This window comes from Scomber japonicus, chromosome 4 (genome assembly GCF_027409825.1).
Source record: "Scomber japonicus isolate fScoJap1 chromosome 4, fScoJap1.pri, whole genome shotgun sequence".
Taxonomy (NCBI): Eukaryota; Metazoa; Chordata; class Actinopteri; order Scombriformes; family Scombridae; genus Scomber; species Scomber japonicus.
The window spans coordinates 19,684,602-19,706,856 of NC_070581.1; the positions used below are offsets into that span (position 1 = coordinate 19,684,602).

General features: G+C 40.3%; 1 protein-coding gene across 1 annotated transcript in view; it reads right to left on the minus strand.

Annotated features, from left to right (window-relative positions):
* Positions 1–22,255, minus strand: part of LOC128357310 (ERC protein 2-like) — a 114,636-nt gene that overhangs the window by 43,320 nt on the left and 49,061 nt on the right. The window contains 4 exon segments of the mRNA XM_053317636.1: positions 1,179–1,272; positions 10,715–10,914; positions 11,981–12,022; positions 18,165–18,353. Of these exon segments, the coding sequence (XP_053173611.1) occupies positions 1,179–1,272; positions 10,715–10,914; positions 11,981–12,022; positions 18,165–18,353 (525 nt within the window).

The following is a 22,255-nucleotide window of genomic DNA, read 5'->3' on the forward strand; positions in this document are numbered from 1 at the left end:
TTTGTTCATCTGTAGATTAGTACATGAATTAGAGCATGAAACACACTGCATACTAATCACTGATACAGTATATCGCATCAGTGTGTACTGTACAGTATGCTGACTTTGCTTGTGTTTTTTGTAAAGAAGAAATTTGTAATGGAATTTGAGGGTTTTTTTTAACTTTCAAATATTGATCAGTATTATCACAAACGTGGATGAATGACAATAAACTTGATCTTGAGCTTGAATGCATCTGTTCTAACACTAGTATTTCTTTTGGTCAATATTTTGGAAAACATGGAACACATTCCTCAGAAACTCAACTAAAATTTAAAAAAAACATTTAAAAAAATGTGAAACTTAATTTCTACTTAAACATCCCTTTGACTCACACTACTCCCTTGCACTTGTCCCTGCACTCCCCCCTCCTGGCACTGGCCTCATGTCTCTTTCCAGGTTGTAGCAATATTAATGTTTGCTACTCAGACACTGTTTAGAAGAGGAAATAGGATGTTGGGTGCTGCCTGCCAGTGCACACAGAAATAACAAAATAGCTCTACCAAAAACAGACTCTGGCTCTTTTTGGCAGAGAGGTACAGAGAGGTGTACTCTACTTCATCGGTCTTGAGGGAATAACCTGGCATAGCTGCACTCTCCATATTAACACCTCTGCATAGCTCTGCGGGTAGTACACAAGCATTCACACGCAGACACTATCGAGCAAACAGCTGACATACATGTTGACACCTAAGTAAGTACGTAACTATACAAGGTATGTAACTTAATTTATCCGCCAAAAAAAGGAACATCAAGGTCTTCTCTCCTGCTTGACTAGACTCAATCCTTTATTATTCCCATCTGAGCCATTGTGCTGTTGCTCCTGGCAGGTGTATGGAGCTGATTTCTGCTGGACTAAATGCCTGTCTCTTCCACTTAGGATTGACTCTGAGATGCACTGAAGGGGGAGGGGGGGGGGTCTCTCTGCTCTGAGGAGCCAAATTCTAAAGAGAGTGGGTGAGAAGACAAAATGTAAAGAGAAATAGAGGACAGGGAAAAAATGTGCAAGAATGGTAAGTAGGAAAAAGATAAGTGGATCTGAGCCAATATGAACTGATGAACAGGTAATGAAGAACTAAATTAGAGGCCAAGGAGTGTACACATGTGAGCACACACACACACATATACTGTATTCAAACCTGCGATAAAGAGTGCGGATGTCCATCAGTCAGGACATCTTTCCTCATCTCACCCGGCACCATCTGCTTCTGGATGTTAGGAGACTTGATTTGCCTTCAGTTACAGAAAGATGAAGAAACACATGACAAGAGGCAATGAGAGGTTGAATAAAGATTTGCATTAATCATTAAAGTTATGGATTACAGTAAGAGGCTTCATCACACAATATGACAATGGAGCTAACCCTAACCCTAACCCTAACCCTAACGCTAACCCTAACCGTGAACCCTAAACCCAATCCCTAACCATAACCCTGCCCTTGCCTGGAGGCAAAGACCCTATTGTTCTTGTGTCGTTTTTTTTTATCTTATTCTATCGACACTTTTCAACAGCCTCAATTTGACCCTCAAATTAAACCTGCTCAAAAACTCACCAAATTTGGCAGGCACATCAGGTCTGGCGAAAAATTCGATAAAATAGAAAAACAAACAACGTCAAACTGTCTAGCACCACCTAGAAACAGTAAAACGGCCACTACGCCTGATAGGAATGTGGTAGAAAGATCAAACCAAAACTAAATTTTTGTCTTATCAAGACCTACAGATCACACACTGACACCCCTGACCTAAATCCAACAGGAAGTGCATATTTTGTCTTTAAATGTATGATTTACAAACATTATCTTGTCCGAGGGCGTTCATCGTGGTGGCTTCAAACTTAAATAGCTGACTTAGCACACCCTGCTGAACAAAAGTTCTGAAGAATTTTTTCATTACTCGTCCGGTTTGGATTTTAGAAGCCCTCAAAGGTCAAGTGCCCAAAACACCTCGCCAAAAAGCTCCCATAGACAATGAATGGGAGGAGAGTCTAATGCCACTTTGACCCTAAATTTGACCACCTAAACATTTACCACACACATCAAGTCTGGCCATAAATTTGATAAAATGGAAAAATTAACCCCAAAAGTGCCAAAATGTGCTCTCTAGCGCCACCTAGAAACAGTAAAACAGCCACTACGCCTGATAGGAATGTCATAGAAAGATCAAACCAAAACTCAATTGTTTGTCTTATCACGACCTACAAATCACGTGCTGACACCCCTGACCTAAATCCAACAGGAAGTGCACAAATTGTCCTTAAATGTGTGATTTTCTGCAATCTTTTCAAAGTCTTAGTAACATGGTTGACTGGGACAAGACAAGACTTGACCAATGGAGGTGAGATGCTGCTGTGTAAATCTTTCAACAACGAACACATGCCGACACAGATTCAGGCACGTGCAAGCACACAAACACACATTCTCAAAAATTGATAAAACATGCAAGTGAGGTGAGCCTACAGTTGATAAAAACACTCACAGGGGAATGTGTTTTGATGCAAGTCCAGAAACACTGCCAGAAACACACACACTTACACATAATAAATCTGCTGTCAGTGTTGCACATTGCTAAGGTGTTGATTACAGAGCTAACCCGCATATCAACCAGCCAGGATGACTGTGTATTTACCTCCACATTCAGACATGCTGCTTGTCATTTCCCAAACATACTTAGCCAAAACTTCGGCACACACAAATATGTGTTCATTGTGCTGTGCAAAAGCTTTAGGCACTTTAATGCAATACCATCAGAGAGGCAGTACCAAATTTATACTGTAGCATGACACTGACCACAAAAGTACAACCAGAGTACAAGAAGAACTCGGATTCCTGCAACAGATGGTATGGCCCCCCCACACAGTCCTGATCCCAACTTCACTGAGTCAGTCTGGGATTACATGAAGAGACAGAAGACACTGGGTACATCTCAAATCTCTTATTTGATATTTCCTCACTCCTCACTTGAACTGGAAGTCATTACATGTTAAAGTCTCCAAGCTCTTATTTCTGCACTGAGGAATGAAGAGCAAGGATACACAAGAGCAGCCTTCACAGAAGTCTTTTAACATCTGCAGCTGATCGGACAGCTCTGATACACCCCAAGATCTGGAGACAGATTATAGATTAGACTGAAGTGTATCACTCCCTGTATTTTATTTGTTTTCTGAGTCAGCATCTAGTTAAACATCTGTCAGTCTGATCAACAAAAGAACAAAAGACAGTACTCTTCATTTAGATTTTTCTTTTCATGATCTGTTCTTTGCCCCATTAACTTTTATTATGCATACAATTCAAGTAAAGCAGAGTATGTCAGCAAGAAATACTTTTTGAGCACATTAATATTTTACATAATTTGTTGCAATTTCAATTCAGTCAAAAGTCCTGAGTGACAAGTTTGATGTGAATTGCATAATTCAAATTCAGTATAGTGAAGTGATAACTGTGCGCCTATATTAGTATTAACACAGTGCATATGTGTGCAGACACAAATTCCATCAAAAGTCACCACTACTGTTAAATCCGGTTGACAGCTGATCCAGCTGTGATCAAGGATGTATAGGCTGTGATCTGCTGCTGCCATCATTAGAAACGGATGTCGCCTCACATGACGCTTCAGAGGAAAGTACGGCTCATTTCTCTAAAAAACATAGTTCCTGTTTCCTCTCTCCTTGCATGGTTTCCTTGCATCTCTCCATGCATCCTCAGTGGGAAGAGATGCAAGTGAGGGAAACATGGATGCAATTAAGAGACTTGAAATGAATCCATTGAGAGTACCTTGAAAAGCTGTGTGCAAGTGTACCAAGGAGAACTGGTGCACAACAAAATACTGATTTGATTTAGGTTTTAGATCTAGGTTTTAGATTCCTATTGCTGAACTTTGCAAGAAGATACGATAAAAAAACTATCCATGTCATTATTTTTTAAAGCATCTTCACTTTACTTTAAGTGTCTAAAGCTTTTTGCACAGTAGTGTACGGAAATATTCACGAGCACACAAGTAAATACAAATATACTTAAAAAACCCATGAAAATGAACCACAAGACACACACAGCTATACTTATACACAATCCCCCCTCAAACACTCAAAATAGAATCAAAGCATACTCTTTGAGCTCCCATTTTGGCCTTCACACCTTTTTTTTTTTTAAATACAAAGAAAATATAAGAAGAGTTGACAGTGACAAATTAGCGCTTAAGAGAACCCTCCAACACTGTAAACAGGCTGTGACCAAGCAGCTGCTAAAACGCGCCACATTATTATTCCACATCCACACTGGTGTGTTTACTCTGGGTAAAATCTACAAGCTGCCCCCACATGTGGGCAAATATTTGCTATCACGGCCCTTAAAATGGTGTGTGTGTGTGTGTGTGTGTGTGTGTGTGTCGGATTTTATGAGTAATGCTGGTGTGCAATTAATCTGAAATATATCTAACGAGATGATGAATAAATTCAATGCACACTCACCTACCCACACACATGTACACAACAGTATCTTTAAAGAAATTTTGAGAAAATGTTTGTTATAATAGAGACAGAGGAGAGGAGTACTCAACATTTATATCTGATATTACTCCCCCATAAACACACACTGACACACACACACACACACACACACACACACACACACACACACACACACACACACACACACACACACACACACACACACACACACACACACACACACACACACACACACACACACACACACACAACACACACAAACACACACTGGGCTGGTCAGTTTATTAAGCCTCTGGTCATTTCATGCCTTTGCTTAGTTCTTTATTAGTTTTTTAATTGACTTCCGACTCCACTGTTGATTTTATAAGGTTTTTTTTATCATTTTAATGAGTTGGTTTTGAAAAGTGCTGCATAAATAAAGATTATCATTGAATTCTGTTATTATCATGAATGAAGTATATGTACACACACATATGTACATGTGCACTGATATTTACACAGCAAGGAGGAGGGGAAGAATATGTTTATATTCTCATCTTTGATGTCTGTGTGTGTGTTTTTATAGGCTCCAAGGCATATCCATGGAGAACAAACTTGCCATGAGGGCATATCAGCTATCACACATAGCTGCTACTGGCACAGGTGTATAAACCAGCAGACACGCTGGTCCCTTTTGATAGCTGATACACCCGCATCAAGCCATCAGTGCAAAATGAAGTAAGTGTTTTGACCGCTGTGAAGGCAAATGAGGGCATGTAGAGTGTGAATAAAGACAGACTGGGCTGAAAGTGAGCGGAAAATATGAAGGAGAACTGTAATATGTTGATTACCAAAACGAGTAAATTCATGGGGGGAAAGAAATATTTTATTACTGGGACATTTCTTAGAAAGATGAAGTGAGTGTGTGAGAGAGAGAGAGCACTGTGCATGAATCCAACCATTTCCTAAAGTGAGCGTAATAAGTAATTTTTCACATTTCCTCTCACTTCTTCCACCTGGACGACTCCACACATCCACCTTCCAACATAAGCAGCTCCGCTTTATTTCTGGCTGTCAAAGCACAGCTGTTTTTTTTACCTTGTATATCTCTCTTTATACATATTTCTCCATCGTTCCCTCTATACTGTATCTCTCTCACTGCCTTTTTCCATTACCCCTTTAAAGGATTGGTTCACAATGTTTTAAGAGTGTCTTAAAACACTGTAGTGCCCATATGTAAATTGAAAAAGGTATACTGGCCATTAGACACTCCTCTCCAAATACATTTCGAATGCAAATTGAGGTTGAGAATATGTTTAAAAGTTAATCTGAAGATAATATGAGGCTTCAGTCATCTCAGTTAGTTAAATAAAGTGGACATCTTCCACAGTTACAGTCTTTTTAGTAAAGAAAAAAAAATCTCTTTTTGTCTTAATGGACATGTTTTCCTGTTCAGCTGCCTTGGAAGGTCTGTAACACTGTGACTTAAATTGGCTACATTGGATGGCTGAAACCTTATAATAGCTTCAAGTAAACTTTCAAATATATTTGAAGAAAAAAAGTGGATTTCGTCTCCCATCAAAAAAGTATGAAAATATGTGGGTATTTCTTAATGGCCAGTATGAACAAGATGAATGATTACAGCATAAAACCATGTGTCAGTGTTCATTTGGCCATCTGACTGCTACTACGACTGTTTTTTTTCTATTTCTCCTCTTGCTTGCCTCTCCTTTTTTACAAGGATTGCTGCTAAATGAAATTTCACTGTATCTCGCTATGCAATGACAATAAAGCTTCTTATCTTTTATCACATAGAACATTCTTCTCTTGGAACTTATAACTTGGATAGTGTTTAGAATAATAAACAATAATAAAATGAATTAATAATCCTCTAACATCCATTAAGGACTACTTCCGATGTGCCCTTGAACAATTCACATAGAGTAACTGAATGGCTGCAGTAAAGCTGCTGAGTATCCAACAGCAGGAAGCTGTAGTCACATCGGTGTACTCCCAGATTCAAGTGTGGGAAACCATAGGTAGGGTGTTGCTGGAAAAGAGTTTACATTCTCAGTTGTCCTTTCCTGGGTTAAAAAAAGAAGTTAGATGGAGTAATAACCTTTTAAGAAAAAAAAAATCCAGATTTTTATCTCTCTTTCATAACTCTTAGTTCTTGCTCTGTCTCTCCTTCTTCTCGTTTAATAAACAACAGGGTGGAACAAAATCCTCTGATTTCAAGCAGACAGGGACACACTACGGCAGTTACTCAGGGTTGTGCAATATATGGAATAAGAGGCAGATATGAATCTGAATTAAATACATTTTCTCTGTAAAGAGAAGGGGGTACTGGAAAAGGAGTGGGGAGAAGGAGAAGAAACAGGGGAGCTATGAAAGCGTGAGGCAGTTGGCTCAACATTGGGAGTCTGAAGTTTTATCTGAGGCGCTTGTCTTGATGTAATGCTGAGAGATCCAAACAGCCAAGTCTGTTTATTACTGGTAGATGCTTTATGGTGCTTATACATGTCTTATCGCAGTTCAAATAGCATTTCACTGGTGCCGATAAACTATCTGTGTGTATGACAGAGTGAAACCAAGAATAGATTAAACAGGAAGAAATTGTGAAATTGTGATTCTGTTTGTTTAGAGGATTGTCTATGTATTTAATATTTGTGTGATGAAACACTTCCTCTTTGGTGCAGGTGTAAAGTGTCTATATTTCTGCAGTAAAACAGGAAGTGTTCAGGTCAAGTTCAAATCTAAAATGACCATTTAAATTGTCTGAACACCTGCATATACACACAGAAATGTACACTGTTTACAAACATTTTCATGCTGAAATATTATCAACAGAGATTTTGGAGATTGTGTGCATGCATAAAGTGTGTGTGTTTTCAAAAGATTGATGCCTCCAACATCTGGAGTTTAATTGTGGTCATAGGAACGAGGCCCAAAATGATACGTGTGTGTGTTTATGTGTGTGCGATTGTTTGTGAATGTATGAATACTGGTCGGCCAACAACCACTGATTCCTCCCAGCCAACAAAACCATGCCAATCCCAATGCCCAGCATGCGTTCTCCTCTGTCTCGACCCAGATACACACATGCAAACGTACACATAAGCAAGAACATACACACACATATAGCACACACATACACCTCCCTTTTCCTGAAACCCTCCCTTACATACCAGAGTGCTTACCACGTCAGTAGCTGTGATATGGTCAGACTGGGAGGCTGATTTATTTTTCAAAGTTTAGCCCCCACATCACCGCAGAAACCATCCAAACTATAGGACAGCATTGAGAAGGCTATAAGAATTCCACTATTTACTGTAATAATATACAGCTATGAAGGAAGGAGTGAAGGAAAAAGAAACAAGGATTTATATCCACTCAATGTCTGAAGAAATAAAGAAGCTTTGTAACTTTCATTTTGGTATGATTTTTTGTCACAACTCCAGATGCTTGAATGTAACGAGCTCTTAAATGACTCCTGATGTTGGAATTAAATTAAAACTGGTTATGTTTCAAATAACCAATTTCTTGTCTTTTTAGAGACTCAACATCATGTTACAAACTATTTAAAATGGTTACAAAATATATTATTTGTGTCGGTTTCAGTCCTCTATATCTAAAATAAAATGCTCCACAAGATCAGTGACCATGGCTCATCATGGCTCTTTCATAGCTCTACTTAACAAATCCAACTATTAGCATCAGTGCTAACAGCTGATTGTGTGTTGATACAGATGCTGAGCCTGTTCAGTGTCACTGATCACTTGGGCAGATTAGCTATAAATAACACCTACACCAACCATAAACTACCTAATGTTTTTATAACTAATAGTAGATCACTAGGAGATCTGAGCTATGAAATAGCTATGAGAGTCTCCCCTGCGCTGGAAGGTATTTATTACAATGACCTGCTGGCTGCATTCATCTTTGACTCTCTCTGCTGCATTGCCAACTGGATGAGAAAGTGTCTATTTCCTCATCTGTTCCTCTCTCGTCATCCCGATAGTGGTTAATAGGCCATCTGACCGAGTTCCAACAGAAACACTCTGATTAAAAAGACATTCATCTCCTGCCCAGACACTCATACAGTCTCATCACACAAGTCCAATCAGCACATGCAGGCATTTGTCTGCCCATGCTGTCATATGCCACATGTGTACAGACACACACATGTAAAATGTAGTTTAGTGTTTGCTTTGTTTAATCAGAACTTTCACAAAATCATGACTATCGTACAATAACTTGATGCTTCACTTATCTCCACTTCAGCCACACAAACACAAATTGCAGGTTTGCTCATGTGCTAATACTTTCATGAATTCTTGTTATGCTTACATTGGCAGCGCATGGCTGCAATGGATCCTCCTCTGATAACCTGCTGCTAACCTGCATATGACCTCTGACCTGTACACGCTGACCAGAGGGGAGAGTTCAGCTTGAGAGGAGTGCCTACTTGATACTAATGAGACAGCAGTCTAGATAAGATGTACGAGCTGAGGGGAAAGAAACTCTTCAAACAAACTGTCCTGCCCAACAAGTGTCTGTACACATATGTGCACAGAAACAAAACACAGATACACATTAATTTACATATGCACACTGTCAGCTGCATTTGAGCAGCAGACACATGAACTATAAAGGTGGAGGTAGAGGCATGACGCACACACACATACAAGGAAACAGAGAGCAGACTGTGTGAACAAACTCTGCGGGAGCTACCGTATCCTTATTATACTTGATGCTCATGCGTTCCCACACAGTTTGAGTCAGCACACGGTTTCCGTGCCAAAGTAAGAGTCTGTAAAACGGGTAATGAATGAGGCAGGAAACTGTGTTGGATCCAGTACATGCAGCCAACCCAGATTCATTCTAAACTATTTAGAACCATAGCTAGCATTAACACACCTGATGGGGCCAATGTGTATTAAAAAAAAGTTCTTTCATGTACTGTTGAGTTTCACACTCATGGTGTTCTCATGGAGATCCCCCAACTGAGAAACCATACTCTTAATGTACATGCATGCTGACACACAAGTATTGCTACAAGCTCAGATACACAGTATGTATAGACACACATTCATTCATATGCACCATCAAAACACATATAAATATATCTCTTTCTTTACACACACACACACACACACACATGCACACACACGTGCGCACGCACACACGCACACACACACACACGCACACACACACTCTCATACAATACCTCTGCGTTGGCACTTAACAACCACTCATTTTGGTACATATACACACCATGCCAATCCATAAATCAGATGATAATTGAGTAGCACTGTGCCAGTAATAAACAGAGCAGTATAAACAGCCAGTGTCTGGGCTGGATACACCACCTCCCACTGGCATGCTGCTGGCTGCCTGCCTGGCAAGCTCAAAAACACACAGACAAACACAGTTACTGTGTGAATTTACAGTAACTACATACAAAGACAGAAACAAAATATTTATCTGATGATTGAACACATTCATATGTGAAAACACAAAATATAAAGTAATGCAGAATGTGATAAGAGGAAACACACATGATAGCACTCATGATAGCAATGTAATGTGAATCAGCTTTTAAGCACTCAACATAACACACTGTGCATCTCCAGCGATATAAGTCAGAAAATATACTGCTCTCATTGTGTTATTGCTATAACAGGAATGAGGATCGTTTGCTGTAAATGCATCGTACATTTATTGTCCCACTGGGATAGTCAAATCTTAGCTTCCTGGGGATCAGATTAAAGCCAAAATGCCCTAATTTCCAACTTTATACCTGGGAAAATGTAAACCCAACCAAACAGTCACGGCATGATGTCAAGAGCAATGGTCATGGACAGTGTTGATGATATGTTTAACAGGAACACTTAGTATCTACTCACCCAGGTCTGCAGACATTGATACACAAAAACAAATGGCAAGACATTTAGCCAAATCGTTAAAAGCAACACATGTACATTGTTCACAGTATGCATTTCTTGAATGTGATTACATCAGGCAAAAAGCATGATAGCGTGGAAGTGGTTTCAAGTGGTGGGAGGACATAATCTAGACAGTTTACGTCTTGTGGATTACTCCTTTATAAATAGAGCACTTAGGAATGAATCGAGATGTTACGAAGATCCGGTCACTTGGAAGGACACTGCTCTCTGAGGACACACAGATGTTGTCTTGTGATGAATATTATTGTCACTGAATTTTTGACCCTCACCTTTCAAGATCAGCAATCTTCTTCTCCTTGCCCGATTTGTCCACCTCAGCATCTCTCAGTGCTGCCATTAATCTCTCCACCTCAGCTTGTGACTTTACAGATTCCTCTCTGTAGCGAGCCACCTCCTGCTCCAGTAGCCTCAGGCGATCTGTGATGTCTGGACACTTCCGCACTGCTTCTTCTATGTTTTGGGCCTTTCAAGGGGAGACAGAACACAGAGAGGAAGCAGATATATAAGGTGCACAGACAGATACAACATAATCTCTCTCTCTCTTTCTTTCATCCCCAACCAGTCTAGGCAGATGGTCGCCCACCAAGAGCCCGGATCTGCTTGCTTCCTGTTCAAGAGTTTTTCCTTGTCACTGTTGCCAAGTTCTTGCTCATGTGGGAATGTTGGGTCGCTTTAAATTCAATTTAAAGAGTGTCGTCTAGACCTGCTCCATTTGTAAAGTGCCTTCAGATTACTTTTGTTGTGATTTGGCGCTATATAAATGAAGATTGATTGATTGATTGATTGATTACAATTAGTGCAGTATCAGCACACATATACAGGTGCCAGTTTAGGGCCAATCAGACTTAACCTTTCGAGCACTGCCTTTTTTTGATCATTGTCAGACTTAGCTGAACTTTCAGTGTACGCTGCAATTTGTTAGACTTATCTCAACATCCGTCACCCTCTGCTGTCCTTTGTCAGCACATTTGAATTTTAGTATTTATTGTGTTTTTAACTTATATTTGTATATTCTGCAATGCACAACTTTGGCACATTTCAAATGCTTTGTGCAGCACAAGACTTACCATTGTTTTTTCAAAATGTATTAATAAAATGGGCAACATAATCATAAAGCTGCACCTTCAAACAATACTTGTACAACAAATATATTTATATAAGCATAACCTCTGTTAGACTGCAACTGTTAGCATAGTATGATAACATTACAGTGGTATTATATGCAAATATGTTAGTATGCAAAATGTAAGAACTACAGCTGAGGCTAGCAACATACATTTCAGACTGACAGTGCAAAATAGAGGCTGACAGGGCACCTCAGGCTGGCCAAGTAAAGCTAAGATGACAAAAGTGAAGGTAGGGCTGGTGGAGGTTGAGTTAAGCTTGACAAAATACAGCCCAGACTGATTAACTTTGAGCCAAGTTTGGCAACCGAATACTGAGAGGCTGAGTGTCCTCAAAGGGCTGCTCTGCACACACGTACACATACACACACAGAAACGAGGGGCACAAAATAACAAATAACCTACCATGGGGCTCACTGCTGGTAGCGGATCTACTTTTGCTGGCACCTACAGATTGGTAAAAACAAGGGAAAACAGAAGGGAAAGAAATAGTGTAAGTAGCAAGGATACTCCTAAAATTATGTCATCTCAAACTGAAAGACTGGACACTGACAATTATATACATGTGAGATCATCTCACATGGGAAGCCCAAAATGGAAAAGGTAAGTCAATCCTGAATATGTGGTTAAGGTCACAATCTAGCTGAAGCAGAACCAATCTGTACCCTCATCCGCTCTCAGCCCTTCATCACCCCCTGGTTCCTCTACTGTCTGCTTTTCTGTGGTTTGCTTCTATCAGTTGCCTCCCCGGGGCATCCTTCATGTAGAGTTTGCAGTTCAGTCATTATCATTATAAAATTACTGTCTACCTCTGTTTGGCTGCGATTTTATGAGACCACCAAGCATCTCCATTTTTTTTTCGAAGTAAATGTTGAAAAAAACAAAAGCACTGATGAATTCTTTCTTCTCTGAGAAAAATATCCCAGAGGAAGTTTGTAACCTAGAATTATCTTTCTCTCGACTTCTCCCTCTTTCTATTGGTCTTTACCTCTCTCTGTCTACTGTGTTTGCAATGGTTGTTTAACTTGTTGAGACAGCTGAGACCACTCGTTTAAACATCATCAAGTGAACACGGGCACACAGACACACATGCGCACACAGACACACATGCGCACACACATACTCACTGAATAATTTATTGTCAGGTCTAGATACGCCTGGGACTGCTTGAGTCATTAGAAAATCCCCAAGGAGTGTCTGCTAGCTATTACCACTAGCCGATCCGAACAAATGCCTCTTTTTAATTGTAACAAACTCACAAGATAACAAGATGCTCAAGTTGTCCCCTGCATTTGGGCGATACAGCCATGGACACAGCATGAGCATGTGGGGCTCATACTCCTTAAGCTTAAAAAACAGGCATGCACAATTTGGGAACACATTTGTAAATGGTAAAATATACAATAACATCCACTCAAAATGTTAATGATGACATTATTACACACTATTGGATTGTGTATTGCTCACACACTTGAGTTGCAGACAGCATGTGTGTGTGTCCTTGTGTGATTAACGTGACCTTGTAGAGCCCTATGATTTTGTCTCTGTATACTAATGGTTAAATTATGTGCAAAAAGGGAAACACTTGACTCCTTGGAACGGCAAGCATAATCATTGTTTACCTCCTCTTCACCCCCATTATTTCTACAACTAGCCCCATACACTCATCCACACACATCAAGTCCAATCTCAGCAAGTAGAAAATGCATTAGCCCTAAGTGAACTAGAGTTTGTTATGTTTTTTCTGTGGAAAACACAGAAAAGAGGAAAGTGGGGTCTGAGAGAACAGCGGGTCCAACTGGAATTAGTGATATTATGACAGGAGGGGGAAGACCGGTTGAGATAAAATTACATATATAGTTATTGAAATTATTATTATCATTCCTGGAAATTTCTTTCTAGTATAAATATTACAAATAAGTTAAATATGTGTGGCCAGCGGGCTCTGCACTGCGTTATTTAACGTTTGGTCAGGGGCTACCCGGCAGCACAGAGGCTTGGTAGCATTAAAAAAAAGGTTTGACACCTAAAGGTGATATCAGTCCTCATATACTTGCTCTACCAGTGCAAAAATCTTTGTGTGATTGGGCTTGTCTCCATATTGTGATCAAAAAGACAACAGAGAACAACAAAAAAGCAAGAAAAATGGAAATGTAAGATGATATGACAGGTTTGAAAATACTAAACTGTCTTTTCAATAGGATTAAAAAGTCAGTTAAGGTGTGGTGCCTCCTCGCTGATTTAAGCCAACCCGCTTTGGAAAGGTCACTGCCTTCCCTGAGGTTCTTTACTGTTTTTCTCTTTGAAGAGCTAGTGTTTAGTTCCAGAAGTCCTTTATTAACCTCGGGATCAACAAATACTGTTTTATGGGAAGAGGATGAGGATGCAGTGAAGTCAACAAAGCTCTGAGGTCAAGATAAAAAGCTCCGCTAACAGCTTGACAGAGTGAGTAATACAAACATCTGCAGATACAGTGAGTAGGCCACTGTGAGTACACGACCTGATGGCAAACATAAACTCTACATGTCCTTGAGTGGGTAATGACTGTGTAGAACTGTCCAGGAAAAAGGCGTATTTCTCCATTATGGGAGGTATTTGTAATGAATGTCAAATGAGGACACTTATTTGGGTGGTTAGGGATATATCACTATTGGATTAATGCAACCATTTCTAAAACATTTTCTGTATATCATGCCTGATATACAGAAATATATGAGGTGTACAGAAATGATTTTTTGACATTGTGAAAATGTGAAAAACCTATTGATGCCCTGACACTGCTGTAAATGTTAGGTTTAGGGCAAATACACCTGCCTCCACTCCATCTAGCGATAGCACCGCAGCTAAAAGGGCAATTCCAAACACATGCTGAGCATCAGATGAGACTCTCTCTTCAATCCTCCAACTACAAAAATCTTGCTCCAGCAGTTTTTTCGAATCTTCAATTTCAGCACCACCACTGGCTCCCGCTGCGATCACTGCTGTCAGCGGGCTCCCGACTGACATTTTAGTTTTTTTGCACAAAAATAGAAGTCAGAGAAATCTAAAAAATAACAATAAAAATAAAATATGTGCAGGTGAGGTAGAAACCCACTCTGGGCTTATCTTAAAACGTCACTTATGAGAGATAATATACAATAACAATGCAAAGAGAAATAACAAAAATAAACGTCACGCCACACAGAACCCTGGGTACTGCAGTCCTTGAGTCCTAATTCTTGAGAATTCATTTCTGAGGTTTGCAGCATGCTTGCTGCTTCACATTGATAGTTCACATAGTTTATATAACAGTAGACTGGCCTCTTCAGGATGCATGCTGCGTCCTAATTCTTTAACAAATTTCTGAGGTCTGCAGCATGCTGGCTGCTACACATGATTTATCTGTAGTCTGGCTGATGCTTACATGAGCGTTATCTAGGCTTGGTGTTGGGTTCCATGTTTGTTTTGGGGATTTTTGCATGCCCTCCCTGTTCTTAGTGCAGCATGCTGCTGGCTAATCCAGGGAGCATCTTAGGCCCCGTTTCCACTAAGGAAGTTCCTGGTAAAATTTAGGAGGCAGTACCTTTACAGAACTTGGTCCTCCAGGCCGTGGTGTCTCCACATAGCAGAGTAGGGCAGTGATAGGACCCACCGGACTCTGACCATGACGTCACCGAGGTGACGCACCAAAAGCATAACAAAGAAAATGAAAACGAGGAGGTAAACATGGAATGAGTTGAGCGGGTTGCCACGTTTCTGGTTTGTGTGTCTGTGTACATGGCGGTGGACTTTTCTCGTCAGTGTAGATGCTTCTGTTCGTCTTCTGCTGGGTTTTCAAAATACTGCTTATTTTAGCGCTTTCCGTTGACGCCACATCCCACTTTGAGTACACCCAGGTCAACCTCAAGCCCCACCCAGAAGTTTGAACGGAGTACCTACCCCGAGGTAGGCAGGGACTCGTTTAGCCCTGTGAAAGTTCCGGGAAATTGTTCCTGCAGTGGAAACGGGGCTTTAGAGTGGAGCCTTCAGCGCCCAGAAAAACTGTATTTCCATTTGTCGCAATAAATGGTTTAATCAATGACTAGAGTGTTCCTGACTGAAATGAAGCAACACGTTAGCTCATACAGGACACAGAAGTCATACGCCCCAGCTGTGATCAACTGTCAGCCACTGATTGAATCAGCATACCTTATCCGTCACACACCAATCACAGCCATTGTCACAACAAGCCAGTCCCTTTTTAGATATGACTCCCACCTACACTGATCTTGCTACACCGCTGCTGCTACTGGCACCCCACCACCCCAGCCTCCACCTTTCTGGTTAAGAGTCAAACTGAAATTCATGTCTTGCTTTCAGCCCACTCTGCATAGGGGGTTTTGCATTGCACTCCCTGTTCTTAGCTCAGCATGCAGCTGGCTAATCCTGGGAGCATCTTAGAGTGGAGCCTTCAGCGCCAAGCAAAACTGTATTTCCATTTGTCGCAATAAATGGTTTGATCTATGACAAAAGTGTGCCTGACTGAAATGTTTTTTTTTGTTGTTGTTGTCCCAAGCAACTCACAATACGTGCATTCAAAGTTGATAGGCACAAGAGAAAGCTTGATTCTTTCAAACAAAAACATTAAAGCGTGTTCAGTACTACAGTACAAGTGCTCTTTTTCTTGTTAGAAATTAAAGATAGTGTAGGGTGGTGAGGTGAAAAGATGAGTTCTCAGCCTGTGACGGAAGATGACCAGTATGTCTGCTGTTCTGACCTAAGTGTGCAGTCCATTCGACCACAGAACCCCCAAAGTGACAGTGCAGGTAGATTGTGCTGAACTGAGGTGTTCGGCCATTGCTTGGAAATGTCAGTTGAGTTTTGACTTCCATTTGACTTTTAGTGCTGCTGGAATTCTGCCATGTGTAGCACCTTGCAGTAAGGCTTTTGTTGTGTGCTGGATATTAGAATTTGAAACAACAGTTTAATACAACAGTATCACATTATTTCCAAAACCTAAAAGTACACACACTGGCTGATGACACTGAAGCACTGAATGTGCTTGTGTGTATGTCTTAATGTGTGTGGTAAGTCAGTTTGATCAGAATAATCTCAGGCAGCTAGTCATTTCACCTCTGACCTACTGCGTTTTAAAGCCTCACAACCTGTCACAGTCCACTGCACAACAATAGGATCAAACACACAAACATACTTGAACACATGCAGACACTCGTGCACAAACACACACAGACCATGGTCACTTTTGGGGACATTAGATGAACTTGTATTCATTCCCTAGAGACTTGCGCTAACTCTAACAATCACCATGACTTGCCAAACCCTAACCTAAACCACTGACCCAAAACAAGCTGCCTCCAATTAACTGGTCCTAAGTCTGAAATGTGTCCGATGTCTGAAAGTGGCCTATGACACACCGTGAATACACAAACACACACACATACACAGTTGTTTTTGTGCTGGCATGCATGCTCAGACATACACAGAGAAAGACACTCACACACACAAGCTCATATAAACACGCAAACTTTTTTTTTTCTTTTTGAAGAATCTCTACGTTTACATAACAGGTCTGATTGCTGCCGAGTACACAAAATAGTCCAATTATGGCAACACTTCTGACGAGGAGTGAATCTGCTCGCTACAAAGACTCATTGAGCTGCTGCCCCTTTCATGTGGTGCCGCGTCAACATTCAATATATCATATCATATCATTTCACAGGAATAAGATGTGTGTATGCTATTTTTATGAGTATAAAAGAAAACATCCTCATAAATGCTGGCAGGACGAGAGTCTGTCCTGGCTTGTAAGCCTGGGAGAGGAAAAAGAAAGAGGAAAAAAGACAGCAAGGCCTCTTACTTGGCACCTGAACAGGGATAGAGGGATCTTTTACCTTCATAAATCACTCTCTCTTAATTCATCTCTTTATCCAGTGGGACAAAGTGCAGGCACACCCTTCACTAGCAAGTTGCCAACAATAGTGTGGATGCTCACAGGGAGGTAAGAGAGTGGAATTACTATTACTGTATAAGTTAGCAGTGTAAATACAGGGCACAAGTAGCACATTACAACCACTGCGGAGTGGTCGTAAAGGTAAATTCTTCTAATTCTTTTTGTACAATAAAAAAATAATTATAAAGTGTCATGATGTTTGTTTGAAATGTTTAACAGTAGAGGGTTTTGTGAAAGGTACTTGTTATCATTTGTTTCATGATGTCTGTGAAAGTCAGTTTTGTCTTTGGGCTCATTTTAGAGCTTGGCACAAGTGGTGCAGTATGTGCAAGTCTGTTATGATGTGGATGGCGATGAAATATTGATGTCTGTTTGTCTGCAGTCCACACACATACCAGACTATCAATCTTGAGTGTGTGCATTGCTTGTATCAACATGCACACTGTTTCACCCGTGTGTTATATTGTTTTGGGATTATTCAAGTTTCATGTTATATTAAGAAGTGATTACAACAATAACCAAAAATGAAACTTCACTCTATACTACACACAAAACACACTTTTTAATGTGATCTCCCTCAATCCTATGTTTTAGTTATTCCTCAGTTGCTACTCAGGTGTTATTGACCACACAAATGTGCAAACCACTCCCCACACAGACCTCTCCATCAAGCCTCTGGTTCTGGGTCGGCACAGGGATAGCAGGCTGACTCTGGGACAGTTTCTGGGGCTGCACGGCTAAGAGTTTGTCCTTCAATTCCTGGTTCTCCTTCCTCATTTGCTCCAGCTCCTCCAGCCGAACCCTGTCCTCCCGTTCCTTCTGCTCTCGCAGATTCTCAATCACTCGCTCCTAAGATAGGGAGAAAACATTTGTGAGAGGTTTGATGAGTGTGATATGTGATGTGTGATCAAAGGCCTAGATACTGTAGCTATAATCTGCATAAAACCATGTTCACATTTAAGACATGTTATAAAATGGATGTTGTTTTGCTTCTAAAGTGCAAAGGATTGTCAGCCCTGTGTGATACAGGTCTTCCCTATCATTACTGAAATTTTTTAGCCATGCAGTCTTGCTGAATAAGCTCAATAGCCTGCTTTGCAAAGTGCGGCCAAAGACAAACTCATAAATGCCCGTCATAAATAATAGCACCATAAATAATACCAGGGACAGAGAGAAATCAGAGCCAAGTAGAGCAGAAGGAACTGAAGGGTTGAGGGACAGATACAGATTTATTGAGAACAGATTGGACAGTACTATACATCACTTCCTAACAACTCAACATTACTTGCTGATAAACCAAGTTGGAATATTTACATTGTAATTTTCTCTTTTCTCTAATTACATTGGACAGCCGGAGGACCATGTCTTTGGGCATTGGTCTGAGACCATGTCCACGCCATGGGTGGCAGAGCATGGAAGGTGTGTGTAGTAGGTGTGTGCTAAGGTGAATGTGTGTGTGTTTAGGTGTGGACTGTAGTGATTATCAAGGTGTTTATTCAGGTGTTTATTTAGGCACAGAGCACAGCTCAGCAATGAGGCTTTACGATGTGGCATCGCCGCATGATTGGCAGCTTTAAACCCCTGGGTAATTGGACAAATACAGCCACTAACTAGACCTGGCACAGCACAGCACTGCATAGTGGGCTTTGGAAGAGAGGGCAAGAGAGAGACAGAGAGAGACAGACAGAGAGAGAGACCACATGGCTAATAGGTCCTGGGTGTTTTCCCCACTTTATGAAATATCTCTAGGATGTTTGGGGTTTTGGGAAAGAGACCAGGATATGATAATAAAACCTGCCTCTATGAAACTTAAGTGTGGAGCACACGTAAACACAACACAATATACATGATATCACAGACGGAAAACACACACACACACACACATACACTAAAAAACAGGGCTTGACATGGGCACAATGCCCCAGCCTGTTAATTAGAACCATAGCAATGTGGCTAGCGAATGGCTCCAAGAGCAGGTTTGTGACAGGGTGTGTGATTAGCAACACACACATTCATTCTTGTAAACACATTACACACACCCTGTGTTGACCACAAAGTCTGAAAAGCCCGCCAATGTTCTCCTCATCACAGCTGAATTATATGTAGGCTGCATCAGAAGTGGTTTTTGGGTAAACAGATGGGCCGACAAAGAAAAGGGATTTCCAGTTTATTGTGCCATTATGCTGTTCATTTCAAAGTCTGTCAGCAACAAAAACAAATTTAGTTGATAAAGGATAATTTTAAGTGAAAACATCTATGTACTTTATCGGTCCGCCATGTGTTGCAAACAGAACGCACATATAAACACACATCAGCTGACATAGGCTACTAATCGACTGACATCTGGGAGCACAAAGTTAGAGATGTTTGATTGAATTGATAGACATTTAAGTGCAGTTCGATTAAATAAAATTCAACACAATCAAGGAAAATAGTATGGGCAGTAAGCCTCATAAGTCCGAGACAAACACACACACACACACACACACACACACACACACACACACACACACACATACTCACTATTGAAACACAGCAGTGTGAGCACACATATCGGTTCATATTAGTAACAAACTTAAACAACCATTGTCTGACTCCACTTAAGCTGCTTTCACATAAGAAGTGTCAAAGCCCTTAACACAGTGTAAAAAGACATTCATTTTTTTATCAACAATGTTTTGTTGGCTGCACGAATGTTACATCTGCCACTGAACCACTGACCAAACATTGAGATGTAATGTTTGGAGTTGAAATAGTTTGAACTTTGATCAGATTTTGACATCACCTTTTGAAATCTTGCAAGCAGCATTTATTTCTTTTCATGTGTAGTTCCAACTTAACATTAAACACATCACTCGGATCTTGTTATGGAAAGCTATTTTAGATTCATCTGTTAACTCCTAATATAACTCCTAATTCAAAAATAGCCTTGGCAGGCAAGATCACAAAGACAAGCTAATGTTGCATAAGAAATACATTAAGATTAATGCAAGGGCACAAACATACTCAAAAACAGTATGTGTACATTGGAACACACGGACACATAAACACATAAAAAAGAGGCAGCCACTGAAAGACAAGCAGTACAGCTTGACATCCACATCTGTCCTAACTGGGAACTCTATAAACTCTTAACTAGCAGCCAGTGCCAGCAAAATGTAAACTAGCATCCATCTTTTAGCCTCCAGTACAAACAAACATGTAAATTGGAAACCATTTTTTAGACTGCATTGCCAAACCATTCATTTTGTTAGAATTTACTACAAGCAAATGTGTGCTAGCAACAACTTTAAATATGTAACAAAGCTAAGCACGATGGAGCCACTCTGAAATGAAGCCAGTCAGTTCAGGGTAAAAATGTATACACTGCCAGACGAAGATTTGACATCTTCATGGTCATAACAGTACAGTATATAACATCAAACCTGCCTTGTGTGAAGCCTGTCTCCAATTAGAAATCGTTGGCACTCTGTAGCCATGAGTCCAAATTCATAAACACATTTCTAAAAGCTTGTGTAAACCAGGAAAACAAAAAAAAAAAAAAAATCAGCATTCCAACTTTTTTGGGTGAGCAGAATTTTCCACACTTCTCGAAAGTAACTTACTAACCAGGGAATACTGTAAAATCAGTGGGGTTTTATTGTGTAAATGACCTGTGCGATGAAATGCTATGCATTCTTCTGAAAACAAAACACCACAGTGGCCAGTGAGGCCATTCATCTTTTAGGGTTAGCGGCGGCTCGCTAGCTCAGTAGTGTTGAGGTGAGGCTTTTATGGAGACCAGATGCTTTCTCATGTTGCCAGAAAACAACAAATGCTGAATGTTTATGACCAATATCCAGGCCATCCATTCATGTGAAGTTCTGTAAGTATGCTTAGTGCACCTGGATTCACATGGCAGTTATTCAATCAGTGCACATTTACTGTATGTTCAAACTGTGGTCATGTGACAAGTTAAAGATAATATACTCATAGCAATATTTAAAAGATGGTAAATTCATGGTCTGTGGTTCAGAAGTAGAGGGGGTCATCCTCTAATCAGAAGGTCAGTGGTTTAATCTCCAGCTCCTCCAGTCCACATGTTGAAGTGTCCTTGGGTAAGACACTGAACCCCAAATTGTTCCCAGTGGCTGTGCCATCGGTGTGTGAATGTGTGTGTGAATGAGCATTAGAAGGGAGAAAGGTAACTGAATTGAATTGAATTGAATTGAATTGAATAAGTTTCTTCAAATATTGTGAAGTTTACGTGGCGATCACAGCCCCTGCTTGTTAGAACCTGCAACTGCCCCAAATGTGATGGCTATTTTGTGTTTCCTGTTTCCATGTACTGTAGACATCTGTTGATATATTTTGCACAGTAATGTGTATATTACGTATTTATCATTCACTCTTGTGCTCATTTTCCCTCATTATTTAGGGGCATAACACTCGTTATATTGTTTGCTGAGGCTATGGAGACCAGTCAATCCAGTTTAAAAAAAGCAATCCCAATATTATATCAAATTGAACAATGTAGACCACAGAGAACACTTAAATACAAACTTGATACTATACTAACATTGGACCTGGGTTGTACATGTCCCACTGAGACTTGACAGTACATCATGTCTGCGATATATCTCTCTTTATATTACAATCATAGTTGATTTTTACTCTCCATATGTGCATGGCTGTGTTGTCTTTTACTGAATTTTCATCCCTGTCTGATTCTATCTGTATTTCTCTTCACCGGCTCTGTTCTTTCTCTTCTT